The 19,696-nt window shown below is 39.4% G+C and overlaps 1 protein-coding gene across 1 annotated transcript in view; it reads right to left on the bottom strand.

Annotated features, from left to right (window-relative positions):
* Positions 1-771: 771 nt before the first annotated feature.
* PDILT (protein disulfide isomerase like, testis expressed) overlaps positions 772-19,696 on the bottom strand; it is a 25,060-nt gene continuing 6,135 nt past the window's right edge. Inside the window, exons 2-11 of the mRNA XM_065732283.1 lie at positions 17,919-18,125; positions 15,328-15,461; positions 12,816-12,953; positions 12,002-12,112; positions 10,551-10,676; positions 9,379-9,576; positions 8,004-8,124; positions 5,934-6,115; positions 2,314-2,403; positions 772-936 (exon numbers count right to left, since the gene is read on the bottom strand). Coding sequence (XP_065588355.1) covers positions 865-936; positions 2,314-2,403; positions 5,934-6,115; positions 8,004-8,124; positions 9,379-9,576; positions 10,551-10,676; positions 12,002-12,112; positions 12,816-12,953; positions 15,328-15,461; positions 17,919-18,125 — 1,379 coding nt within the window. The 3' untranslated portion in view covers positions 772-864. The remainder of the gene's footprint in view (positions 937-2,313; positions 2,404-5,933; positions 6,116-8,003; positions 8,125-9,378; positions 9,577-10,550; positions 10,677-12,001; positions 12,113-12,815; positions 12,954-15,327; positions 15,462-17,918; positions 18,126-19,696) is intronic.

The following is a 19,696-nucleotide window of genomic DNA, read 5'->3' as shown; positions in this document are numbered from 1 at the left end:
AGGTAGGATGTCACTTCTCTTTCAATGCTATGTTCTTAACTGTAGTGACTAATCCTTTTGTATTTTATACTATTTCACCTTTTTTCCTCTGCTTACATAAAAGCACATTAATCAGTTGAGAGCAAAGACTTGGGGAGTCTGTTTTTGAAATGAATGCTTAGTACGTGATTTCTAATTCTGTAAGAAAAGTTTTCAAACTTATTTCTACCTTGTCTAGACTTTGCAGGAAGAAACTGTTGTTGTACAGTAGTGTCACATGTATGGGGTGCTTAGGAGACCTATCAGAACTAGAATATGAGCCATTACAGTGACTTTGTGTATTAGGTACAGCATTTTCTTATTGAAAATGAATTATAGCATAACTTCTGCATTTTCTGCTGCTTGGCAATAAACAAAATGATCACAAACTGCTCCTTGGTGCTACTTTGGGCACAGCCCCTAGCTGCAGTTACTCCATGGATCAGTTAATCTCCCTTGAAAACAACACGGCTGCCTCAGATTACATTGGAAAGGAACTGATTGCAAACTCATTGCGCTTTTTGATTAAAAATTAATAGTATTGTATATTGATTTATTTACCATGGTACTTATACTTTTCTAAATAAGAGCAGTTCTTTGGTAATGAAGGAATTATTTAGGCAAAATTGAAAATATTTTAAGAACCCATGACATCCAATCCTGGTAAAACTACAAATAAAACTGAATTCAGAAGAGAAGGTCACACAATGAGCAATTGATACTGAATTTACTTTTTTTTTTTTTTTTTTGGTTCAGCTCTGTGCTCACTTGAGTTTATTCATTCTTACAACAAATTCCTTCCAGGAAACATTCCCCACAGTCCTCAGGATTTTTCTCTCTGTACTATTAAAGTTCTTCTTTCTCAGTTATTACAGTCTCTTTCTTGTGGAGAACCTCTTTCGTTCCACTTGAAGGACCCTTTTAAAAAAGCAAATGCAAAAGCAAAGCTGTTTACTACTCATGTTCACAACAGAGTTGCTCTAGTAACTCTTTACTTTCAAAATCAAACAAAAAATAATATATATAAGAAATTGTTTTCATAATTTTAGCAAAGGAACTTGAAAGCATGTAAGGGGTAAGAAGTAGTGCTGCCGATGATAAAACATGTTTTGTTTGCACACTCCTGGGTTATGCAAAGTGTAAATGAAGGGTGTGTGTGAAGAGTTAGTGAGAACTTGGTCACCATGACTGGTAAGCTAATGAGTGTGGAAGAATATTTCCTAGTCAATTATAGAAGAAATCACCTTCTTATTTATCCTGAAGTTATGATTCACAGTTATTCTAACAGGGGACTTTACATAAGCACTGTACTAGAAAAGGTCTTGAACTATACTCTTCTGGGAAAACTTGGATGAAGAATATTCAACAGATGAGCAAATGTCAGCCTCTTTTAATAAACAAAGCATGTTTTTTTTGGATAGTGTTTCCTAAGCTGGCAATTATGGTATAATGTGAAACAAAGCATGAAGAAGGGATGACAGAATATATGTGGCTCCTCAACATTGTACATAACAAGACATGTACTAGACTCAACAGATCTGTTGCAGCCACATTACTGAAGAACATGCAACAGGGGCAGACACCAAACGTAGGCCCCAGGCATTGGAAAACAGAGGCTGGACAGTCACATTTCTGATCCTTCATTGCAGACCTCTGCTTTGTAACACTATTTAGTCATCTCTCTCCAGTTGTAACTACCTATTTCAGAAGTGAAATCTGGAGTGAATCAATTGTTACACTGAATGAGACGGCTAATGCTTATCTGGTTTGACTTACAGTGAGTGAGAGAGAGCTGAGAAATTAGAAAATTGTCATAACTAGATTGTCAATACAAGAGACAATGACTGCATTGTGCCATTGCTTTATGATGAAGGGAAACAACAATGCATGTAGCATTGTAACAAGGTAGTGTGAATATTTCAATCAGTTTGGCTGTAGCCAAAACAAATTTAGCTAAGCCTTTTTTCCCGCAAGAATCCTGACAAGGTTTTGCTTACACTTGTCAAGGCATGGGTTTCTTTTTGCAGAACCATGTCAGCACAGGTGCTCAGTGATAATATGAGCAGTGGGAGAACAGCATTCTGTGATGAAAACAAGGATGTGAGTGGGTGTGTGCCAGCCTGGTGGTGGTATGACTGCAGTTAATGTGATCATGCCAAGCTGGTGAGCTGGTAAGAGCTACCCAAGCAATGGCTGAAGCCGGCTATGTTATTGCCAGTTCAGTGTGCCTATATGAGGTGCAAACATGCCTTGGATTGCACAGCAAATCAGACTTTGTCTGGGTCACATGCCTACCTTTTCTCTTGTTTCTGCTTTCATCTTGATTTGTTCTTCTAAGAATTCAGAAAATGCCTCCAAGTTGTGCTCTCCAGCATAGGGCACCTCCTAGAAAAAGTTTCAAGATTACAAAGACAGAGGTCTTTAAATCTCTACACAAAATGATGGAAATATCAGCATAATGAACAGAAGGATTTCAATGTTTTAGATTACCCTAGATTTTTGCCCTCAGTTTAAAAAGTGATGATAGAATTGCAGCAGTTGAACATTTGCAAGATATTTAGAGAGCAAAGTTTTTACAGATCCAGCCATGATATTCTAAGCTGTGTGGAGATTTTCTTGGTAAGATTAGTGAGAAGTGCTTTTAATTTAGGTCTTTGCAATTTTCTGAATAAATCTGAGCACCATACTCTATTTTAAAGGTATTTTATTTTTTCAAATACAAGCACTTTCAAGTGCTATCTATAAGTCTGTAAGGATTTTGCACAAGTCTCTCAGTGAAAATTTGTAGAAGCCCATGTGTGTGAATTCAGGAATTGTCTGCTGTTACCATAGTCTATTTAGAAATAGGCAGATGCCTTTTCTTACGTAAGATGACTTCTCACAGAGACCAACAATGCTGTATTAGTTTATACCAGGTACTGTTGTGCCCAATTTTAGTTCAAAAGACTATAAACAAAACACATCCATTTCCTGGTGAATCTCTATATCTATACATGGGTTTAATATTCCCCACGCAGTAAAGTATTCTTTTGTAATAAATGTCTTGAAGATATTTTTTCTTTGCAATATTAACTTTCTAAGTAATATTATATGATTCCTCTAGAGGCAATTATTATTCTCAGATGAATCTTGCTCTACTCTAATGGCTGAAATATAAAATTCTCAGACTAAAGACCCCATAAAGCCAGAGAAGCAGTTGATTTCTGGCGTCTGAGGATGTATGTCAACACTTCTCATTAGAGCAATCAGTGCATAAGTGTGTGTCAATGATATTTTTCTCACTTAATCCATAGAAATGAACAAAATAACCTTAAAATCTGGCTGAAAAATTGCACGTTTTTCTCTCACATTTGGACTTGATGACACAGTGGATGAGTTGTTCATCTCACAGATGGAGCTCAGATAATGTTTGGTCACTCTTCTGTCCATGCAATCATTAAATCCACTCTTTTTTTTCCTCCAGCTCTGACTGTAGCTGTTCCTGGCATACAGCTTCATGCCAAATTCAATTGTTCTCTTGGGAGGAGTTAACTTTTCTATCTCACTGAGAGTTGATTTTTGGTTTTGGCACCAGAAGGTTTTTAATCTCATCAGTAGCCATCTAGTAATGCATCCTTTCACTGAAATCAATTGCTATTAAACAGACTGAGAAAGGGAAAAAAAAAAAACAGCCTTCATAGAATCAGAGAGCTGGTGCTTTGGAAAACTGGACCCATGCTTAAAAAGTCCAGATTATAGATTTATATCTGAATCTATATGTCTGGGCTAATGTAGCTCCACTGAACTCTAGTTAACAGTAAGTAGTTCCTGGTTTAAAAATAAATAAATTAAATTAAAAAATAATAATAAAAAAAAAACAGCCACCAAATTTTGCATCCACTGTAAGCAAGAGAGTGACTTGTCTTTAGCTTCAAAAAAAGCTGACCACCCCTTAGATAGCTTAGATGAAGAATGACAGGAAAGCAGATAGTTCATACACTACAGACCAAGCAGATACTCTTGTCAGTAGGAGGCAAGTATCGAATCTGATGATCTCATCAGATGAGAGTGCATGGAAAGGTCTGTGTAACAATGTGTTCTGCCCCCGGCTTTGCCTTTAATTAGTTGTAAGGGGTGCGTTAACCAAAGAACATAGTCTAGAAAACAGCTATGAGTCACGTTAGCCACATTTCCATTGGCTTATCAGGAGCTGGCTCTGACTCCTATATTTATATTTCTGTGTGCTTCCTAGCATCTTATGATAGACGTTTCATCTTTAGAATTCTGCCTGCTTTTGCACTAGCATTCATTTCATCCTTAGTCTTTAAGCAATATGGAGGTTCAACAGAGGCAGTCAGAAGGCTTGTATTTGTTTTAACCACTAGCAAAATGCAAAGGCTACAGAAGACTCTTGTGTGAAATCAGGATTGTACCAGGTGGTAATGTTGGACTGTAGATATGTCCTGTTCCTCTTCCTTCTGTGTACCAGTTTCACTTTGTCTCCAAGACTTTTCTGTTGCACTTTTTACGGGCAGAATAAGCACAGACTGTGAATGTGGGGCAGTGCTTATACAGTATATTGTGCTTTGCATGTTGGCAAGTTGGGGTATTACTGCACCCTGACTTTGATGAACTTGTAAGAAAGCATAAATGTACTTGGAAAAAATCCCTCTATAACTGCTGATTGGATAGAAAATGGCTGAGAGTTGTTGCAGTGACTGTGTATTAATGGCTTGAGTATGTCTCTGGTTATTTATGATGGTCTATGGCCAGCTGGCCATACACTGCACTAAGAAAGAAGGCAGGAACATGGGTCAGCCACCGCAGGAAGCTGCACCAGCCATCAGGTACAGGATTACTTGTCCAAAGCCAAGGTACCTGGCATAAAAACATGGTGTACAAACAAGAACTTCAGATCTCAAGCAAACTTAGGGGTACTTTAAGTCTGAAACAACCCCCTTAAATGACTACTGAAAGTTATTACTGATTTTTTTTTTTAATTGGCATTTATTATGAGAATTTCATGGATTTCTGTTCTCCTTTTTACAGCCAAATCACAGTGTCAGTGTGCAGGGCTACAGCTCAGTTCGTTAGAAGCTGTGCATGCACATCTGAGAACAAAGTATCTCCCTAAAAGATTAAATGAGGACATGAGCAAATGTCTTTGAATTCAATTTAAGCTTAGGACTAAGAAGAAAAATGAAAAGCTTAGTAATGTCTTAATTATAACAGTATCTTAGAATTTAATTTATCTTCAGTTCAGACGTATTTTCTTTTTAATGAGACTGTATATGTAGATGGAGGTATATAACTGTCTAATATTTTTCTTTATTTCAGCTGTAGCATCTTCTGATTATTCTGTAACGTGGCATTAGATAGCATATTCTGAAGATTGTTAATCTTGCAACAAATATTTCTTCCCTACTGAGACTGAATGAAATAAAATTGCTGGCAGAACTACACAGGAGTAAGTCTTGAGAGCTGAATGTTGTGAAAATATAGAGGATGTGATAAGTGATAGCAGTATTTTAGAGCTTAGTCATACCTCCTGCAGGAACAACTGACAAAGTAGTCCTGTGACTGTCTGCCTCTTGCTATAGATTGAAGAAAGGTGCAGCAGTGATGAGGAGTCTGGCTCTGAGTTTGCTCTGAGGTTAGGCTGTTGCTAGAACCCTGCAGATGGGAGGTGGCTAAACAGCAGAGCAAGAAGCAGTAGTGAGGTCCAAGATGGTGAACAGTGTGAAGGCTCTTGCTACAGCCTCACACTTCAGATATAGTAGAAGAATTTCACCTTTAATTCAGGTTCTTGTTGATAATGAGCTCAGTGTTGAGTAGATAAAGAGCAAAACTTTGCTTAAAAAGCTTGCTTCTCTCTGATCTGTGCACATATAACCTCCAGTCAGCATGCAACTGTGCTATCCCCTAAAGCTTCTCACCTGGAAATCAGGTCCAGCGGGGAAGAGTCTGAAGAAGGGATAGCGATCCATCACAACTGACAGGACATCGTTTGCTGTGATATCTATCTTTGCAATGATTATGCCCTCATGGCTTTGGTATTTCTCTCCTAGCTTATCCCAGATTGGCAGAATTTTTCTGCAGTCATAGGACCAAGGAGCATCTGCAAATTTCAAAGCATATATTCTGTTGGAAGAGAACATCCTGGTGTGCTGAGTGAGATAAGCTAAGCCCATAAAAGTTAACAGTTTTTGATTTCTCTTGTGGTCATTTTCTACTTGAAACCATCTGTCCTCCATGAGCCTTCATGTAGGTATAACCCTCTGCTTCTCTGATGCCTTTCTGGCAGCTGCACTGCTTCTTTACTCCTTATTACAATAGCACACTGCACTTGTATGACTTTGTTATGGTTTTATGATTTCTGTTGTATTATTGATATTCCACATCATAACATCATGTGGTGTATTGGGAGTTAAAGAGTTAATGCTCCAGCTCTGTGGATCGTTGATAGTTCTGGGTGTAACTGTCTCAGAAGAGAAGAAGAACTGCATTCCCCAGAGGACTTTGCGATGCTTTGCATTCTTACATATTTCCACCCAGAGGGAAAGATAAAAACTGTCTGCGGTCACGGGACTCTCAATTCCCTTCGGGACCGAGCTCGGCAGTGGGTGTTTGTTGCAGCCGTCCGCCTTCAGCGTTAGCGTAAGGCCTTCGGTTTATCGGACACTCTCTCTCTTGCTCATTTTATTTGATCCATTTGCCTCAATTCCAATTATATTATATTATATTGTGTTATTTTCCTTTCTGATATCTTATTTAGTAAATTAGCTTTCCTCCTCAGATCATTGCCACTGTTTTGTTCTTGGGCCCATCTCCCTTCTCCTTTTTTTCCTTTCCCTCTTCCCCTTCCCCGGGGTGTGGGCCCATGGGTCCCCTGCCTCAATTGTCACGGTACCGGGTCAAACTGTCCCACAAACCGGTGACAAGATTGCCTCAAGATTGAAAATAGGATCTACTGCTCAATTTCTTCAATTCAGTTTACACTGACTGGTCACCTCATCACTCCTTGTGATGAAAATGGAAGTAAATCACCCTGAAGAGCTGGAGAAGCATGCCAGACAACCAATGCAACCCAAGTCATACATTGTTCCCATGACTATGTGCTTGCCAGAAGCACAAAATGCTTTACACATATTAGAATGTCTCCAGGCATATTAACAATTAACTGTGTCCATGAACTATACTATAGCTGTACTGAAAGGAAGAGTTTTAGGTATGTTGGTGCTTTTGTCTCCAAACAGTGCACATTAGCAGGTTAACAAAAAGGCAAAAAGTTGAGAATGTCCTTAAATAGGATACACAGTCACAGTCTTTCCATCAAAAGAGTGGTCGTACTCAGGTTAGGTGGAATTAAAAGGACTGCATGATTATGCTTCCTTTCAGAAATTGTTAGTGTTATGCTTAATGTTGTATTTGTATTCATGCTGTATGTTTGTTCTACTGAACAAATTAAGGCACAAACTAATTTCTGCTGGCTGGTATAAGATAGGGCAGCAATTTCTTGCAGGGAAAGATCAAGCAGGGAATACCATTTACGTTTGCAGGCAGAGAAGGGAAAGGAGTTAGATTTGCTAAACTACAGATGCTCTTTGGGATGTAATATTACAGCGCTGTAACCGTTCAACCTTATTAACTCCCCCTCCGTCCTTGGAAGACAGCCATACTCATGCTGTACAGAATATACGTTCCATTGCACAGCATGAGATCATAGTGTCCCTTTCTTTCAAGGCAGAGAATTTGAAATAGTTTTGACAAAAACTTTAAGGGACTGAGAGTTACCTATTGCTGCCTTAAGAAAGGAAAGGTAGTGCAACATTTTCATAGACAGGACAAAACACAAAAGTGTTTTCATCAGGCACCAAAGATTTGCTCAGTATGACTTCTGTAAAGAGTGAAGACCAGTCTGGTGTGTAAGAATGAGCTTTCTTTTCACTGAAACAAAAAGTTTCCAGTGAATTACATTAAAACAATCTGAATACAACAACACTTACAAAACATGACAAACACAGTCATGGTCCTATTGAAGACAATTCTGTTGAAATTCTTCCCAACAAGCACTTTGACAGGCGCCTTGTCCCAGTCTTCGGCAATTTCTTCACTAGAGAGATGTAACTAAGCAGAAACAATCAATGCTGTGAAAGTGCAGGAAGCACTGAAAAACTGTACTTCAGATCAAGTTTTTGTGAGACAAGTGGAATCACCCTCTGCCTGATGTCCACCTCTACTGAATGTTATTTTTAGCTATCTCTATTTCCTCTCCTGCCTTCTCATGCTACTCTCTGCTCTCCCCTCAGCAGGGAACTGGTATCTTGCAGCCCTGTATAGTTGGTAGGTAGAATTATGCATCCCTCTCTTGAGTATAGACAAGATAGACAGTCTGGAAATCACTTTTGGGAACATGTTTGTATTCATTATCCTGGATGCTTGTTGCCCAATGTTCAGAAGCTAGAATACTGAAAAACTTAAGTATTTTGGGCTCTCAAAATTAAGCAAAACACATAAGAAGGTGAGTATTGCCTATAATTTTTAATTCCACAGCTGATCAGCCTCCACTTGACTCCTACAGTTTCCAGTATATAACCTGGAAATTTCTTTTCTTTTAGATCAAATAGAAGAATGTCACACATTCCTCAGTAGATGTTCCATAGCAGCTCTTTGTGGAAGAGGCATCTGCACCTCTTCTGTCCTGCTACCCGCCTCAAGATTGAAAATAGGATCTACTGCTCAATTTCTTCAATTCAATTTACTCTGACTGGTCACCTCATCACTCCTTGTGATGAAAATGAAAGTAAATCACCCTGAAGAGCACTGAATAAGGAAAACATTTTCGTGTATTTTCTATGTGAGTATAGAGATGATGCTTCATTATGACAACAAATACTGTGTTTACCATTGGGATCAATTCCTCCTGTGAAAATTCACTCTGCTAGACTCATTTGCAACAAATATTGAATTCTGTTCTACTGTGAAACTGACTATTTTCTATTTACTGAACTTCTATAACCTCAAATTCCTTCAATCATTAGTGAAATTTCATTTCTCCCAACTAAGAGAGTAAAATTTCTCCATGATTACTGAAAAGATGGAAGCATGGGGGCCTTAAAGTACTAAAATGTCAGTTACATCATCTGAATAATTTGCCTCTTTTTCATGTAGGAGATCTGGAGAGCTTTGTAGTTCCTCTCTTAAATACAGAGGAATGCTCTTTCAGTAACTTTCAGTCTTGTAGTAGGGCAAGAGTAAATTAATCAGTCGATAATCAGAAGAGCACACTGTTCTAATACTATAAAGGGTGTTATAACTTGGCAAATTTATTGGTGTTTTAGTTGGTGTAGCAGGGGGGCATCTTATTAGTAATAGACATACCTTTGCTTTTCCATCTAGGTAGCTCTGGCAAAAATTTCTTATGTTCTCCACAGTCACCTCATCTGCAGGCATTTTGTACTTTGCTTGGCTTGTCAGATTTAGGATTCTTACAGCAGGAACATCAACTTCCCTGATGTGAAAATACTCAAAAATGCGTCCATTTCTTGTTTCATTCGTATTCACCAACACAAACATTATCTGATAATAAAGAGAGTCAAACATCTGGCTGAGTCTTCCAGCTTTGGTTTAGCCATTTTAGAGAAGTGCAGCTTGGCAGCAGGTTTGGACCTAACCTTAAATGAAAGCAATTTTGTAGAACCCTTTTTTTTTGCTTTAGTCCAACAACCAGCAGCTCTGTGAATTTTTCATACCTTGATCCAAGTTAAGAAATTGTAAAGCAGCCAAAAAGAGTGGAAATTTCCCTTCTGTCTTTTCAGACTGGTTTGCTACCACTTATTTTAGTAACACTTCTAAATTACCCCTCAAAGATCTTAATAGATCTTCACAGGACAAAGTTACTGAAACACGTCGTGCATGTGTGTGCTCATGTGTGCACTTATATCACAAGACAAATTATAATTCTTCAATCTTTAGCATATTTAGAGCAGAAGTAGCACCACACTAGCTGGCAATAGAAACTGAAATACTTGTATCTAAGACTGTTCTTGTCTGCAAATATATAAATATATTATATATATATATATGTATATGTATATTATATATATATAAATTATATATATATGAGAACACTTGTGCACTTCAGACAAAGCTATACAGATGCCTTGAAGTATTTTTCAGGCTTTGTAGTTGGAACCAGCTCTTGCTTCAAGCAATGCCCTGAGATCTTTGGACCACTTCCTGGACCAGGCAGAAATTGCCAGAAATTTGCTAAAGCTAGCTTTGGTTGGAAATTTCTTCTGTAAGATCAGAAGCAAGTTGAATGGGAGTGATCTTTCTGTTTTAACGAATTGTGTTGAAGTGATGTTTATTCTTTGAATTTCTCAGATATTTCTGTTAGGGGCCCAAGCTGAAAACAAGCTGCTGAAACAGTTTTAAAAGGCTTTAGTAGACTTAAAGAAAGAGTGGCAGCAGTATACTTTTGCAAACACAATGGTGTATTCCCACTGATCTTTTAGCATTATATTTATGTAGTAGGATTCAGTATTACAAACCTTCCCTCTAAATTCTGCAGCAGCATACTTGTAGTTTTCATAAGTTGTGTTGAATATCTTTGAATTCATTGGGATGAACAGCAGGATGTGGTTTTCAACAGGGACATCAAAAATCTTCACAGATGTCTGGAAAACAACACTCAACATCTGTTCCATTCCTCTTAGGTAGAACTGGGAATCAGAAGCTCAGACTATCAGTGTCATTCAGTTCTGATATTGCAGATGTTACCTCCTAAGACTCTATTCCAAATCATTTCCTTAACCCTGAGATTGCTTTCATTGTTTTAGAGAAGATAAACTGAGAAGAATCAGTAGCTCCTGAGTATTTTCTGTATTCTGATTAAAAAAAACCAAACACATTGTTATTCATGGATTTTACCGTCAGAAGGGACAATCTGACCTGTGTAACACGTGCTGAAGAATTAATGCTAAAGATGTGCTGAAAGTAAAAGACAGTGTTACCTAGGGAGACCCAGGTCTAGCAACTAGCTCTGACCGGGATACTTCCCTCACTTCTGAATGTCATCAGCAGCCTACATCTCCTCCTCTGCAGAGAGCTGCCCTTTCTCATGTCACACCATGATCAGAGTCACTGGGGTACCCCCTCATGCAAGCATTTCCATGCCTTGTCTCTCCTTCCTACACTAGCAATGACTATTAGAATTTTTCTAATTTCTCATAGCCCAGATGCCCAGATTGGTGTGTGGGACTGGAAAGGTTGAGGACAGGGAGGAGACTAACCTTTTAACCTCTAACCCACCAAGCTGCCCCAGAAGCCTGAGGTTTGTACCATCCCTGTAGGTTGGTGGTTGCACGTTCAGGTGAGCTCACGGCTTGGGCAACCCCTCCCTGACCCCTTAGGAAACATTGTCTTGCTAAGAGGGTTGCACCCTCAGATCTGAATTTGACCAAGTACTTCCTGTTGGATTTTGCTGAGGTTTCTAGATATGTTTAGAGCTAGCTTAGTCAAACAACATTCTCAAACACTAAGGAGCAGATCAGCTCCTTATTTTCTGTGTGTGTTCCTCGGCAGATGGTCACTGCCAGCAGAGTTCACAGAAACAGCAGTTGTTAGGAGAAAAAGAAAGACAACTGTCTTCCCTCTTCACTGAACTCTTAACACAGTGACTTTACATGGGAGGGGGGGGGGGGGGGGGGGGGGGGGGTATGGGTTTCTCTCGCTCCACTTCCCTTCCATAAGAGGTACCACGGAATACAAAGAGTTTGCAGTAAGTGGGAAATAGCATATGAAACATGTTAACCAAATACTTCCTTCTGTTCCAGGTAATAATTTGTCAAGGCATATAAGCAGTTTCAAAACATGATGCCTGTCTCAATCTGATAACTTAAAATCCAAGAAATGTAGGGAGATTTCTCAGAGGTTGATGTGAAATGTCACTGGCTGTCCTTCTCCTATGGCTTTTGTTAATACAGTGAAAAAATAATCATACCTCAAGATTATATTCAGTGATCAAATCCATGGTAAAGGTTTTGATTATTCTTGTGAGATCCAGTTTGTTCCATCTACCATCTTCAAGCACTTCATTGTACAGAGGTTTTCCCTTAAATAAATAATGAATTTGAGATAGTTGGCTTTGTCATCTATTGGAACAAAACTACTCTTTATGCTAAAATGTTGCTTTTGGTTTTGCTGTTTTATGATCCTCAGTAATAAATAAATGAATAAAATAAATGTCATGGATTACAGAAGATTATAGCTAGAATTCAAGATACAGCTGACAGTTTTAATTTGCTCAGTAATGTTAATATAATAAGAGATCTCTTCTATACCAGATGTTTTATCTGTGAAACACCCATTTTTGGTCAGACTATGTTGTAGAATAAATGTTGGTGCTATTACTGTATATTTGTTCTTGTTGGCCATTTCTGATGTGCATTGGAAGAAAATATTCCTGATTGAAGTAAAAGAGAAGAGTGAATGTCAGTAGAATTCACTGAACATTACCTTGTTCAGTTCATGGTGTATATCAGTGATTGGTTAATTAGAACATAGGGATTCTAGATAAAATGGCTTTAAGTATAAATTTGGAACCTGAAGTGTAGGCAGAGAGATGGAAAATATCCAGAGGTAGCTGTCTGCCTCCTTATCTTTCTTGTCTGCAAATGCAATTTTTTTGTGTGTTAAGCAGTTTGAATTTCATATAGGGAACTATTTAACCTGAAAAAGTACCCAACTGCTTTTCCAAAGCACAAAGCTGTCACAGCAGCTTGTTGTACCTTACCTCGCTAGAACAGCACTCCTACCTTCTTAAACACAACAAGAGTGTTCATTTGGATGCCGTAGTGGGCACAGATGTCCTTGCTGCATGTCATCCCAAAAAACATCTCTGGCACATCTTTTGCAGTCTCGCAGAAAATTTCCACACTGTCATTTTGAAGTTCCTAGTACCAGAAGGAATATTAAAACTTGAGTTCTGGATCCTGACAGGATGTGTATGAGCAAGAGCTGCAGGTGAGGTGTGCCCCGAAAGGCTTGTAAGGTGGAGGTGAGTGCAAAGTGGGTATGATTTGCCACAGCTACTTTCAAGGGGAGATCTTCACAATAGAGATCATAGGAGTGCTGTGACAGCACTTGTGCCTTCACTGTTCTGGCTAGTGCTGGCTGGGCTACAATAATATGGTTATTTAACAGCCCCTCCATCTCCTTCGTGTGCTCATCTCATCTGCCCTGCACTCCCCTGGCATTGTCACACTCTGCAAGGACTTCTCCAGATGAGGAAGGGTTGAGCTAGCAGCTGCTCCCCTGCTTTCAGCTGCTCCCCTGCTTTCAGCTCTGCTGCACAGCTGCAGAGAGAGCTGCATGGACAAGTGGGGAGGGCTGCCTGCTTGCAGAAGGACCTGATGGATGTTTTTGGTGCTTTGACTGAGTACTCTTCAGAGCAGGGATCTTCACTTCTATGTCTTTCAGTCACTGTTCTGTCCACCCTCAAACTAGTAGTCAATAAGCACAATGAAAGGCAGCAGCTCTTTCAGATTTGATTTAATCAGACAGTTATTTCACACTGGATTAATAGTAATTTATATGCTGAGATCTTCCAACACATTTTGGCATTCATGTTTGTGAGCAATATGTGACTAACGGAAGGCCAAATGTAGCCATTTACTTGGACACCATTGCAAGGGCTTCCACCCCCTGCATTTCTGACATAGCCTCACTCATGCTGGTGCTCACTTAGAGTTGTTTCAGCCTCCAAGAGAAATTGTGGAGTTCAGTCAGACACATCTGCATACACTAACTGCTGTCAGCCTGTTGCAGGAGTCTCTTCAGCATCACTGCAATATTAAAAGCTTCTCAATCTGATCCAGCACTGGAAGACTGGAAGACCCTCCTCCCTTCATGGCCATGAGCAGATTGATGCAAAGCAAAATTCTGAACTCTGTGACCATTTTCACAGCTTGTCCTATTATGCTGTATGTTTTTGTTCACCGCCTCTGTTACTGGGGGCAATTTGGTGATGAATCCTACTTTCTCAGCTGAAAAACATGGTTTGCCCACTGCAGCTGGCACATTTGGGACTGTATCAGTTCAGGTGCCTTGAACTGGGCAGAAATTTACTAGAATAAAAGTCTCTTTACAGCACAGATTGAATGTTTCAGATAGTAAAGATTTAAGGATGCAATGAAAAAGCAGAAGAAAAAATCCTAACCCAGTTTTACTGAGCTCTAACTGAATGACAGCTCATATCTGCTTTACGATATTTGCCTATTTTTCTGCATCATTCACTTCCAAATCCTGAGAACCTTAATCTACTCTAGAAAGTAGAGGATTTCACCTGAGAAAGAATTGCGTGAGTTGGATCACATACAGTGCAACATTTTGATCTCCTATTCCCTGCAGATTTCTTACCTGGCAGGAGCTAAATAAACTGCTAGTATGGCACTGATGGATCTCTGTTCCACCCCCCAGATGTAAAGATAAATAAAAGGCATTCTGACATATTTGACGGTAGCTTTTCTTCACCTTGCCAAATATTCACGTCTGTGATTTTACACCATGGTTTTGGCTAGTATGGAGTTAATTTTCATTGTAGAGGCTTACACTGTTGTGTCTTTGGATTTTTGATGATAGCAATGACAGTGTTTTCGCTTTTGCAAAGCAGTGTTTGTGCAGTGCTGAGTACCTGCCTTCTTCTTATACTATTGTTGTGGTTTTGTGGTTTTGATGCCGGTATTCCACATCAGAGCATCACGCAGCAGTGAAGGAGTTAATGCTGTGGGAGCAGCAGAGGGGAGGGGCGGAGCTCCGCACCGGATGCAGGCGGCGCTCTGCCTGGGCGCGTTCCTCTGGGCTGCCGTGGAGGTTCAGCACGTGTGCTGCCCCTGCAATTCCTCCTTAACGTCAGCTCACAGCTTTTGGTTTGGAAATTTTATCTCTCTCTCAATTGTTCAATTTTATTAGATTTAGTAAAGTTCCCGTTCCTTCTCAGATCGTGCCGTTGTCTTCTTGTAGACCCATCTCTTCCCGCTGTTTCCCCCTCCCCCCCCCCGGAGCGCGGCTCTGCTCGGGCGGCCGCGCGGCCACTGACGCAGTTTTTTTTCTTTTTCTCTCCTCTCTCCCTTCTCGGTTTCCCTTGGGTCACTGTCACAGATAACACTGTGACAATTATCCTGCCCTGTCAGTGAGGAGGCTGGAGAGTACAAGTTTTTCAGCAAGTTCTGGGCCTTTGGGATGTGTGAGATTTGATGGCAATGGAAAACAGCATAACCCCAACAGATTAGAAGGGAAATCAGCCTTTTGATCTCTCCAGTGAATTACCTTAAAAAAGCCAATCACAGACAAATCGTTGGTGTTTATGATGTCTTCAACCTGATCAGTGGAGTTGATTAAAACTGTGCAGGGTCCTGTTCGTCTTTTGAGCCATGTGATGAAAGCTGAGGCCCTTCTGACTCCTGTGGTAGAAAAAGAGAATTAAAAGGACCTTCATAATGAATTAGACATTTTTGAGCAATCAAGATAGAAGCAGTGGAATTTGAAAAGGATTCTGAACTTGGACTCTTTAGGTCTGAGGTCAAAGCTGTTTCAAAGCCATCTTCTGGGTCCCATCACCAATGTGATTACTGCCAGATCTAGAAGATTGGCGATGACAAGCAGCTTTCTATGACCTCGGCACACAACTGTGTCCAGTTAATCGTTTGATCACTTGTGGAATGCAGATAGGAGAAAATTCAGACAAGTAGCAAACCTGTTCTGCAGGGTTTCATGTGCCCCACAATTGAGTCAAAATCATAATAAGCTATAAAGAGCTATCAACCTGAGGTTTAATCCAAAATTTCTTCAAACCAATTACAAATTTTATTGAACTGGCTATTCAATTGAATTAAGTGTCAAAATTGTTCCTTTGCTGCTGCAGAAAGATACAGAGACATGATAAAACTCCCCAGTGGTACTGCAGCTTCTCTTCTGTCTTAGATACGAGGAACAAAGCTGAAAACTGTTAAAGTTGTCCTTAAATTCAGCAGCATTCCATCTTTGGGGTTCCAAATTAATGCTACTCAGTTCATAAGTTCACATTCAGTCCATTTATTTGGTAAATTCGCAGATTTTCAGGAGTTTTAGAAATCTGAACTCTCTTTGAAAGTACTTTCTAGTTATTGCATTTCCTAAGGAAATGGAGCCATAAATTGAGGCTCTCAGCCACAAAATATCTGTGAGCACGGATTCCTCGTTGGATGAGAGCAAAAGTCCAGCAAAGGGTTAATGAAAAATTGTACATGATAATGTCTTCATGTGTTACACTGGGAAGTACTAGAGTCAAGATGTGCTGTACAAGTGGATATCAAAGATGAAAGTCCTAATGTGTATTTTAACAATATGACAAGGTCAAATTGAGTCATATAATTTACTACCATCAAGTCTTTGCAGCAGGCTTCACTGCAACTAGTTGAAAATATGTTGGTTTTTGTTGCTGTTGTTATTGGTTTGGGCTTTTTTGTGTGTGTGTGCGTGTTTTGTTTTGTTTTGTTTCATTTTTTGGGAGGGTTGTCATTGGATTTTTTTAAGGCCAAGCTGGCAGACATCGGCTGTAAGGTGCATAGTCTGCAGAGCAAAACACAGAGTACTACCAAGTAGCCACACAGAGTTTGATTTCCATCCACACGCAGAGCTGGGCTCTTGCAGCTTTGTGTCAGCAATATAACCAATAGCCAGCTGTTCTTGTGCGGAGTATTTCTGCTGGTGTTCTACGTGGACTGCAGCTTCTTTCTTCTGGGCAAATTCTGGCCTTGTAAATAATTCTGGAGTTGTAAATAATTATTTCTTCAATACCTAGGATTCGCTTGCGGATTCCTAATGTTTATAGTTATACTTGCTAGGTAGGCTTTCACTAGCTATTGTACAAGCAAATCAATAATGTGGGACTTAAGTCATTATGAGCAGTACATGTGCTCTGAACAGTAGTCAGTACTGTATTATGCAGACCACAGGGGAGAAGCCAGTTTGCTAACTCCTTGTGTCCTGCTGGGGGGTATCTCTTAAATAGAAGCTTTCAGCTGAAGGGTGGCTGTGTGCAACTTGTGTTATGATGTTGTATATTCTCTGGCTCTCTCTAGCATACTTGACAAATTGGTTTACCAGTTTAAAGAACTTTTTCAAGTCAGACCTATAGATTTAATCAGAAACTGAAGTAGGAACTTTCATTCTCATGTATCAGCACCTCTATTACAAATTCTCTATGGCAAACTGTACTTTCAGTGGTTCATTTGTGCAGAAGCTATTTACACAAGGGTAGATTATAGGAACGTAGGTACAAAATTCAGTAGCCGATGTACAAGGAGAAACAAGTTACTAAAATACTTAAGATCAGCTTTTAGCAGAGTGGCCACAGGGGTCTCAGGAGCTGAAGAAACCTGAGCACTACATTTCATTACAGGCTCAGAGACAAACTTCACAATCCTCTTTTAAACTGGTGAATCAAATGTATATGCTCAGAGCACAAACAGATACTTAGCCAAGTCATAACATTTTTGCTAACTCTGTAAAATTTACCAGTTTTAGGATGGAAAACTAGAAGGAGAGGAGAAGAAGGAAAGGAAGGGGATGGAAGGAGAGGGGAGGGGAGGAGAAAGGAAATTACTTGTATGCACTTTCATTGAAAGAAAAGCTCTAACAAATCCTGGGTTTCCAAGGATTGCTCATCTGTCCTATTCCAATATTGTTGTCTTTACTGAATAACTTTCCCCGGAAGATTTCAAATTATTCTTTTTTTTCTGAGCCATGTATGAGCTCCCTCTGATGGCTGCACTGTAAATTTTTTTTCTTAGGCTCTGCTCAGAACTGTTGTTAAATTCAGTGTAGGCAGCAAATTAGGTCAGTATGTCCTGTCATTAGCAACATATATGATAAATTACCTTTGCAGTCTATGGGAGCCTCCCTGATGCCATCCACAAAAAATTTCACAGTAGGAAACTCTTGAATATTAAATTCTTTTCTCAAATCATGTTGATCTGTGACATCCATTTTGCCGAACTGGATTATTGGAGCTTCTTTCTTAAGCAGTCGTGCAGCCTCAGTGAATTCTTTAGTTAAATTATGAGATGCTTGAGATAAAGAAACATCTGGAAGAGGTCAGTCAAAAGAGAATCGGTTACATAGGCTCCAGTGTGAAGCTTTCCAGTGGAAATTATTATGTCAAGTAGTAGCTGGAGGGGTTGGATATAGGCCATTTATGGCTCAAATAAATGAGAAATTATCTTTACATCTTATTTCTTTCTGTTAATTCTGATTGTTCAAGATTCCATGAGTACTTGGACTAGTCATAGGGAATAATCAACAGGACTGCAATAGTCTTTTGTTGGCAAGAAATGACATAGAGTGAAAAAGTAAGTTTGACAGAATATCCTGAGTAGGTTCTAAAGGAAGTTCAAGGATAGAGTTTGTACTCACATTGAGACTCTTTGTAAGATACTACTTTTGTAAGTACTCCACTGGGATAAACTTGTGTAATTCAGAAACCTCCAGATAAGATATGGAGAAGGGAAGGAGAGAATAAGAGAATATGTTCTCACAGACTGGTAGTGGTTCTGAAATAACAGATGTATGCCACGTGTCAGCCCTTTGCTAGCTCAAATGGCAGTTGTGGTTCATGAACTAATTTTAATGAAACTTTACAGAGATTTTCGGAGATTTAATTGAAATTTCAGTTTCCCTTCGCCTAATTATAAAGATACTCTTGCTAACATTTTTCCCCCATTAATTTGCAGAACACTATTTCCCAACACAAAAACACCAGAGTACTATTTCAGTCTTGGCTGAGTTTGATCTGCTCTGGACGAAACTGCAGAAAACCATGATACCTAATGGAAATTCTGCTCTATCAACATGAGATGTAGCATATTTACCATGCAAAAACACTGCTGCTTCTTCAGAGAATGTTTCTTGAGACTTTATGAAATATCATTACTTGAAATGATTACAGATACATGGAGTCTTTATTAAAACACAGGGTTTGCTGTGCGACTGAGTACTGATACATATTGACTGTATATTGACAGGGCTAGCCCAGATCAGTTAGGCAGAGACGCTGGGCTTTCTAAGAGGATGTGTTGCTCTGAACTTGGAATAATGAGTAGAAGTCACATGGTAATTAGGGATCCAATACCTTCTGGCTAATTCCAAGGCAATGGTTTACACCAGAGGCAATTTCAATATAGCTAACATAAGATTGCACAGGTGTTTTACTGTGCAATCTGTTACTGTTCCCAGCTGTAATTGGGAATCTGGAAGATCAGAAGTTTACTGCACATGAAGTAGAACTTTCTTGAGAAGGTGCAAAATAAATTGCTAGTATATTCCAGACAGAGAAGCTGAAGATGCCTGAAGGATTCCTAAATACACTGGTATCAGTAAGCGTTATGGGCATTACATATGTACGTAGATTGTCTGGGAAGATTTTGGGATCCATTTTTCTCTAACATATTTCAATTTCAACAACATATTTTGTTTAAAGAATGATTTCTTATCACCAAATTACCTGAATCCCTTCTCACACAGTCATGGCTATTTTGTGAAGCATCCTGGGAGAACGCTTATTTGCAAGGGAGAGTTCATAGCACCATTTCTGCATCAAGTTTACCGAGACAGCAAGTGCTGAATAACAGCACCACATTTTTTAGCATCAATCCTGATG

Source organism: Cyrtonyx montezumae, unplaced genomic scaffold (assembly GCF_038088225.1).
Source record: "Cyrtonyx montezumae isolate F1298 unplaced genomic scaffold, pur_monq_1.0 scaffold_16, whole genome shotgun sequence".
NCBI lineage: Eukaryota > Metazoa > Chordata > Aves > Galliformes > Odontophoridae > Cyrtonyx > Cyrtonyx montezumae.
This window is presented reverse-complemented; position numbering and strand designations above follow the sequence as displayed.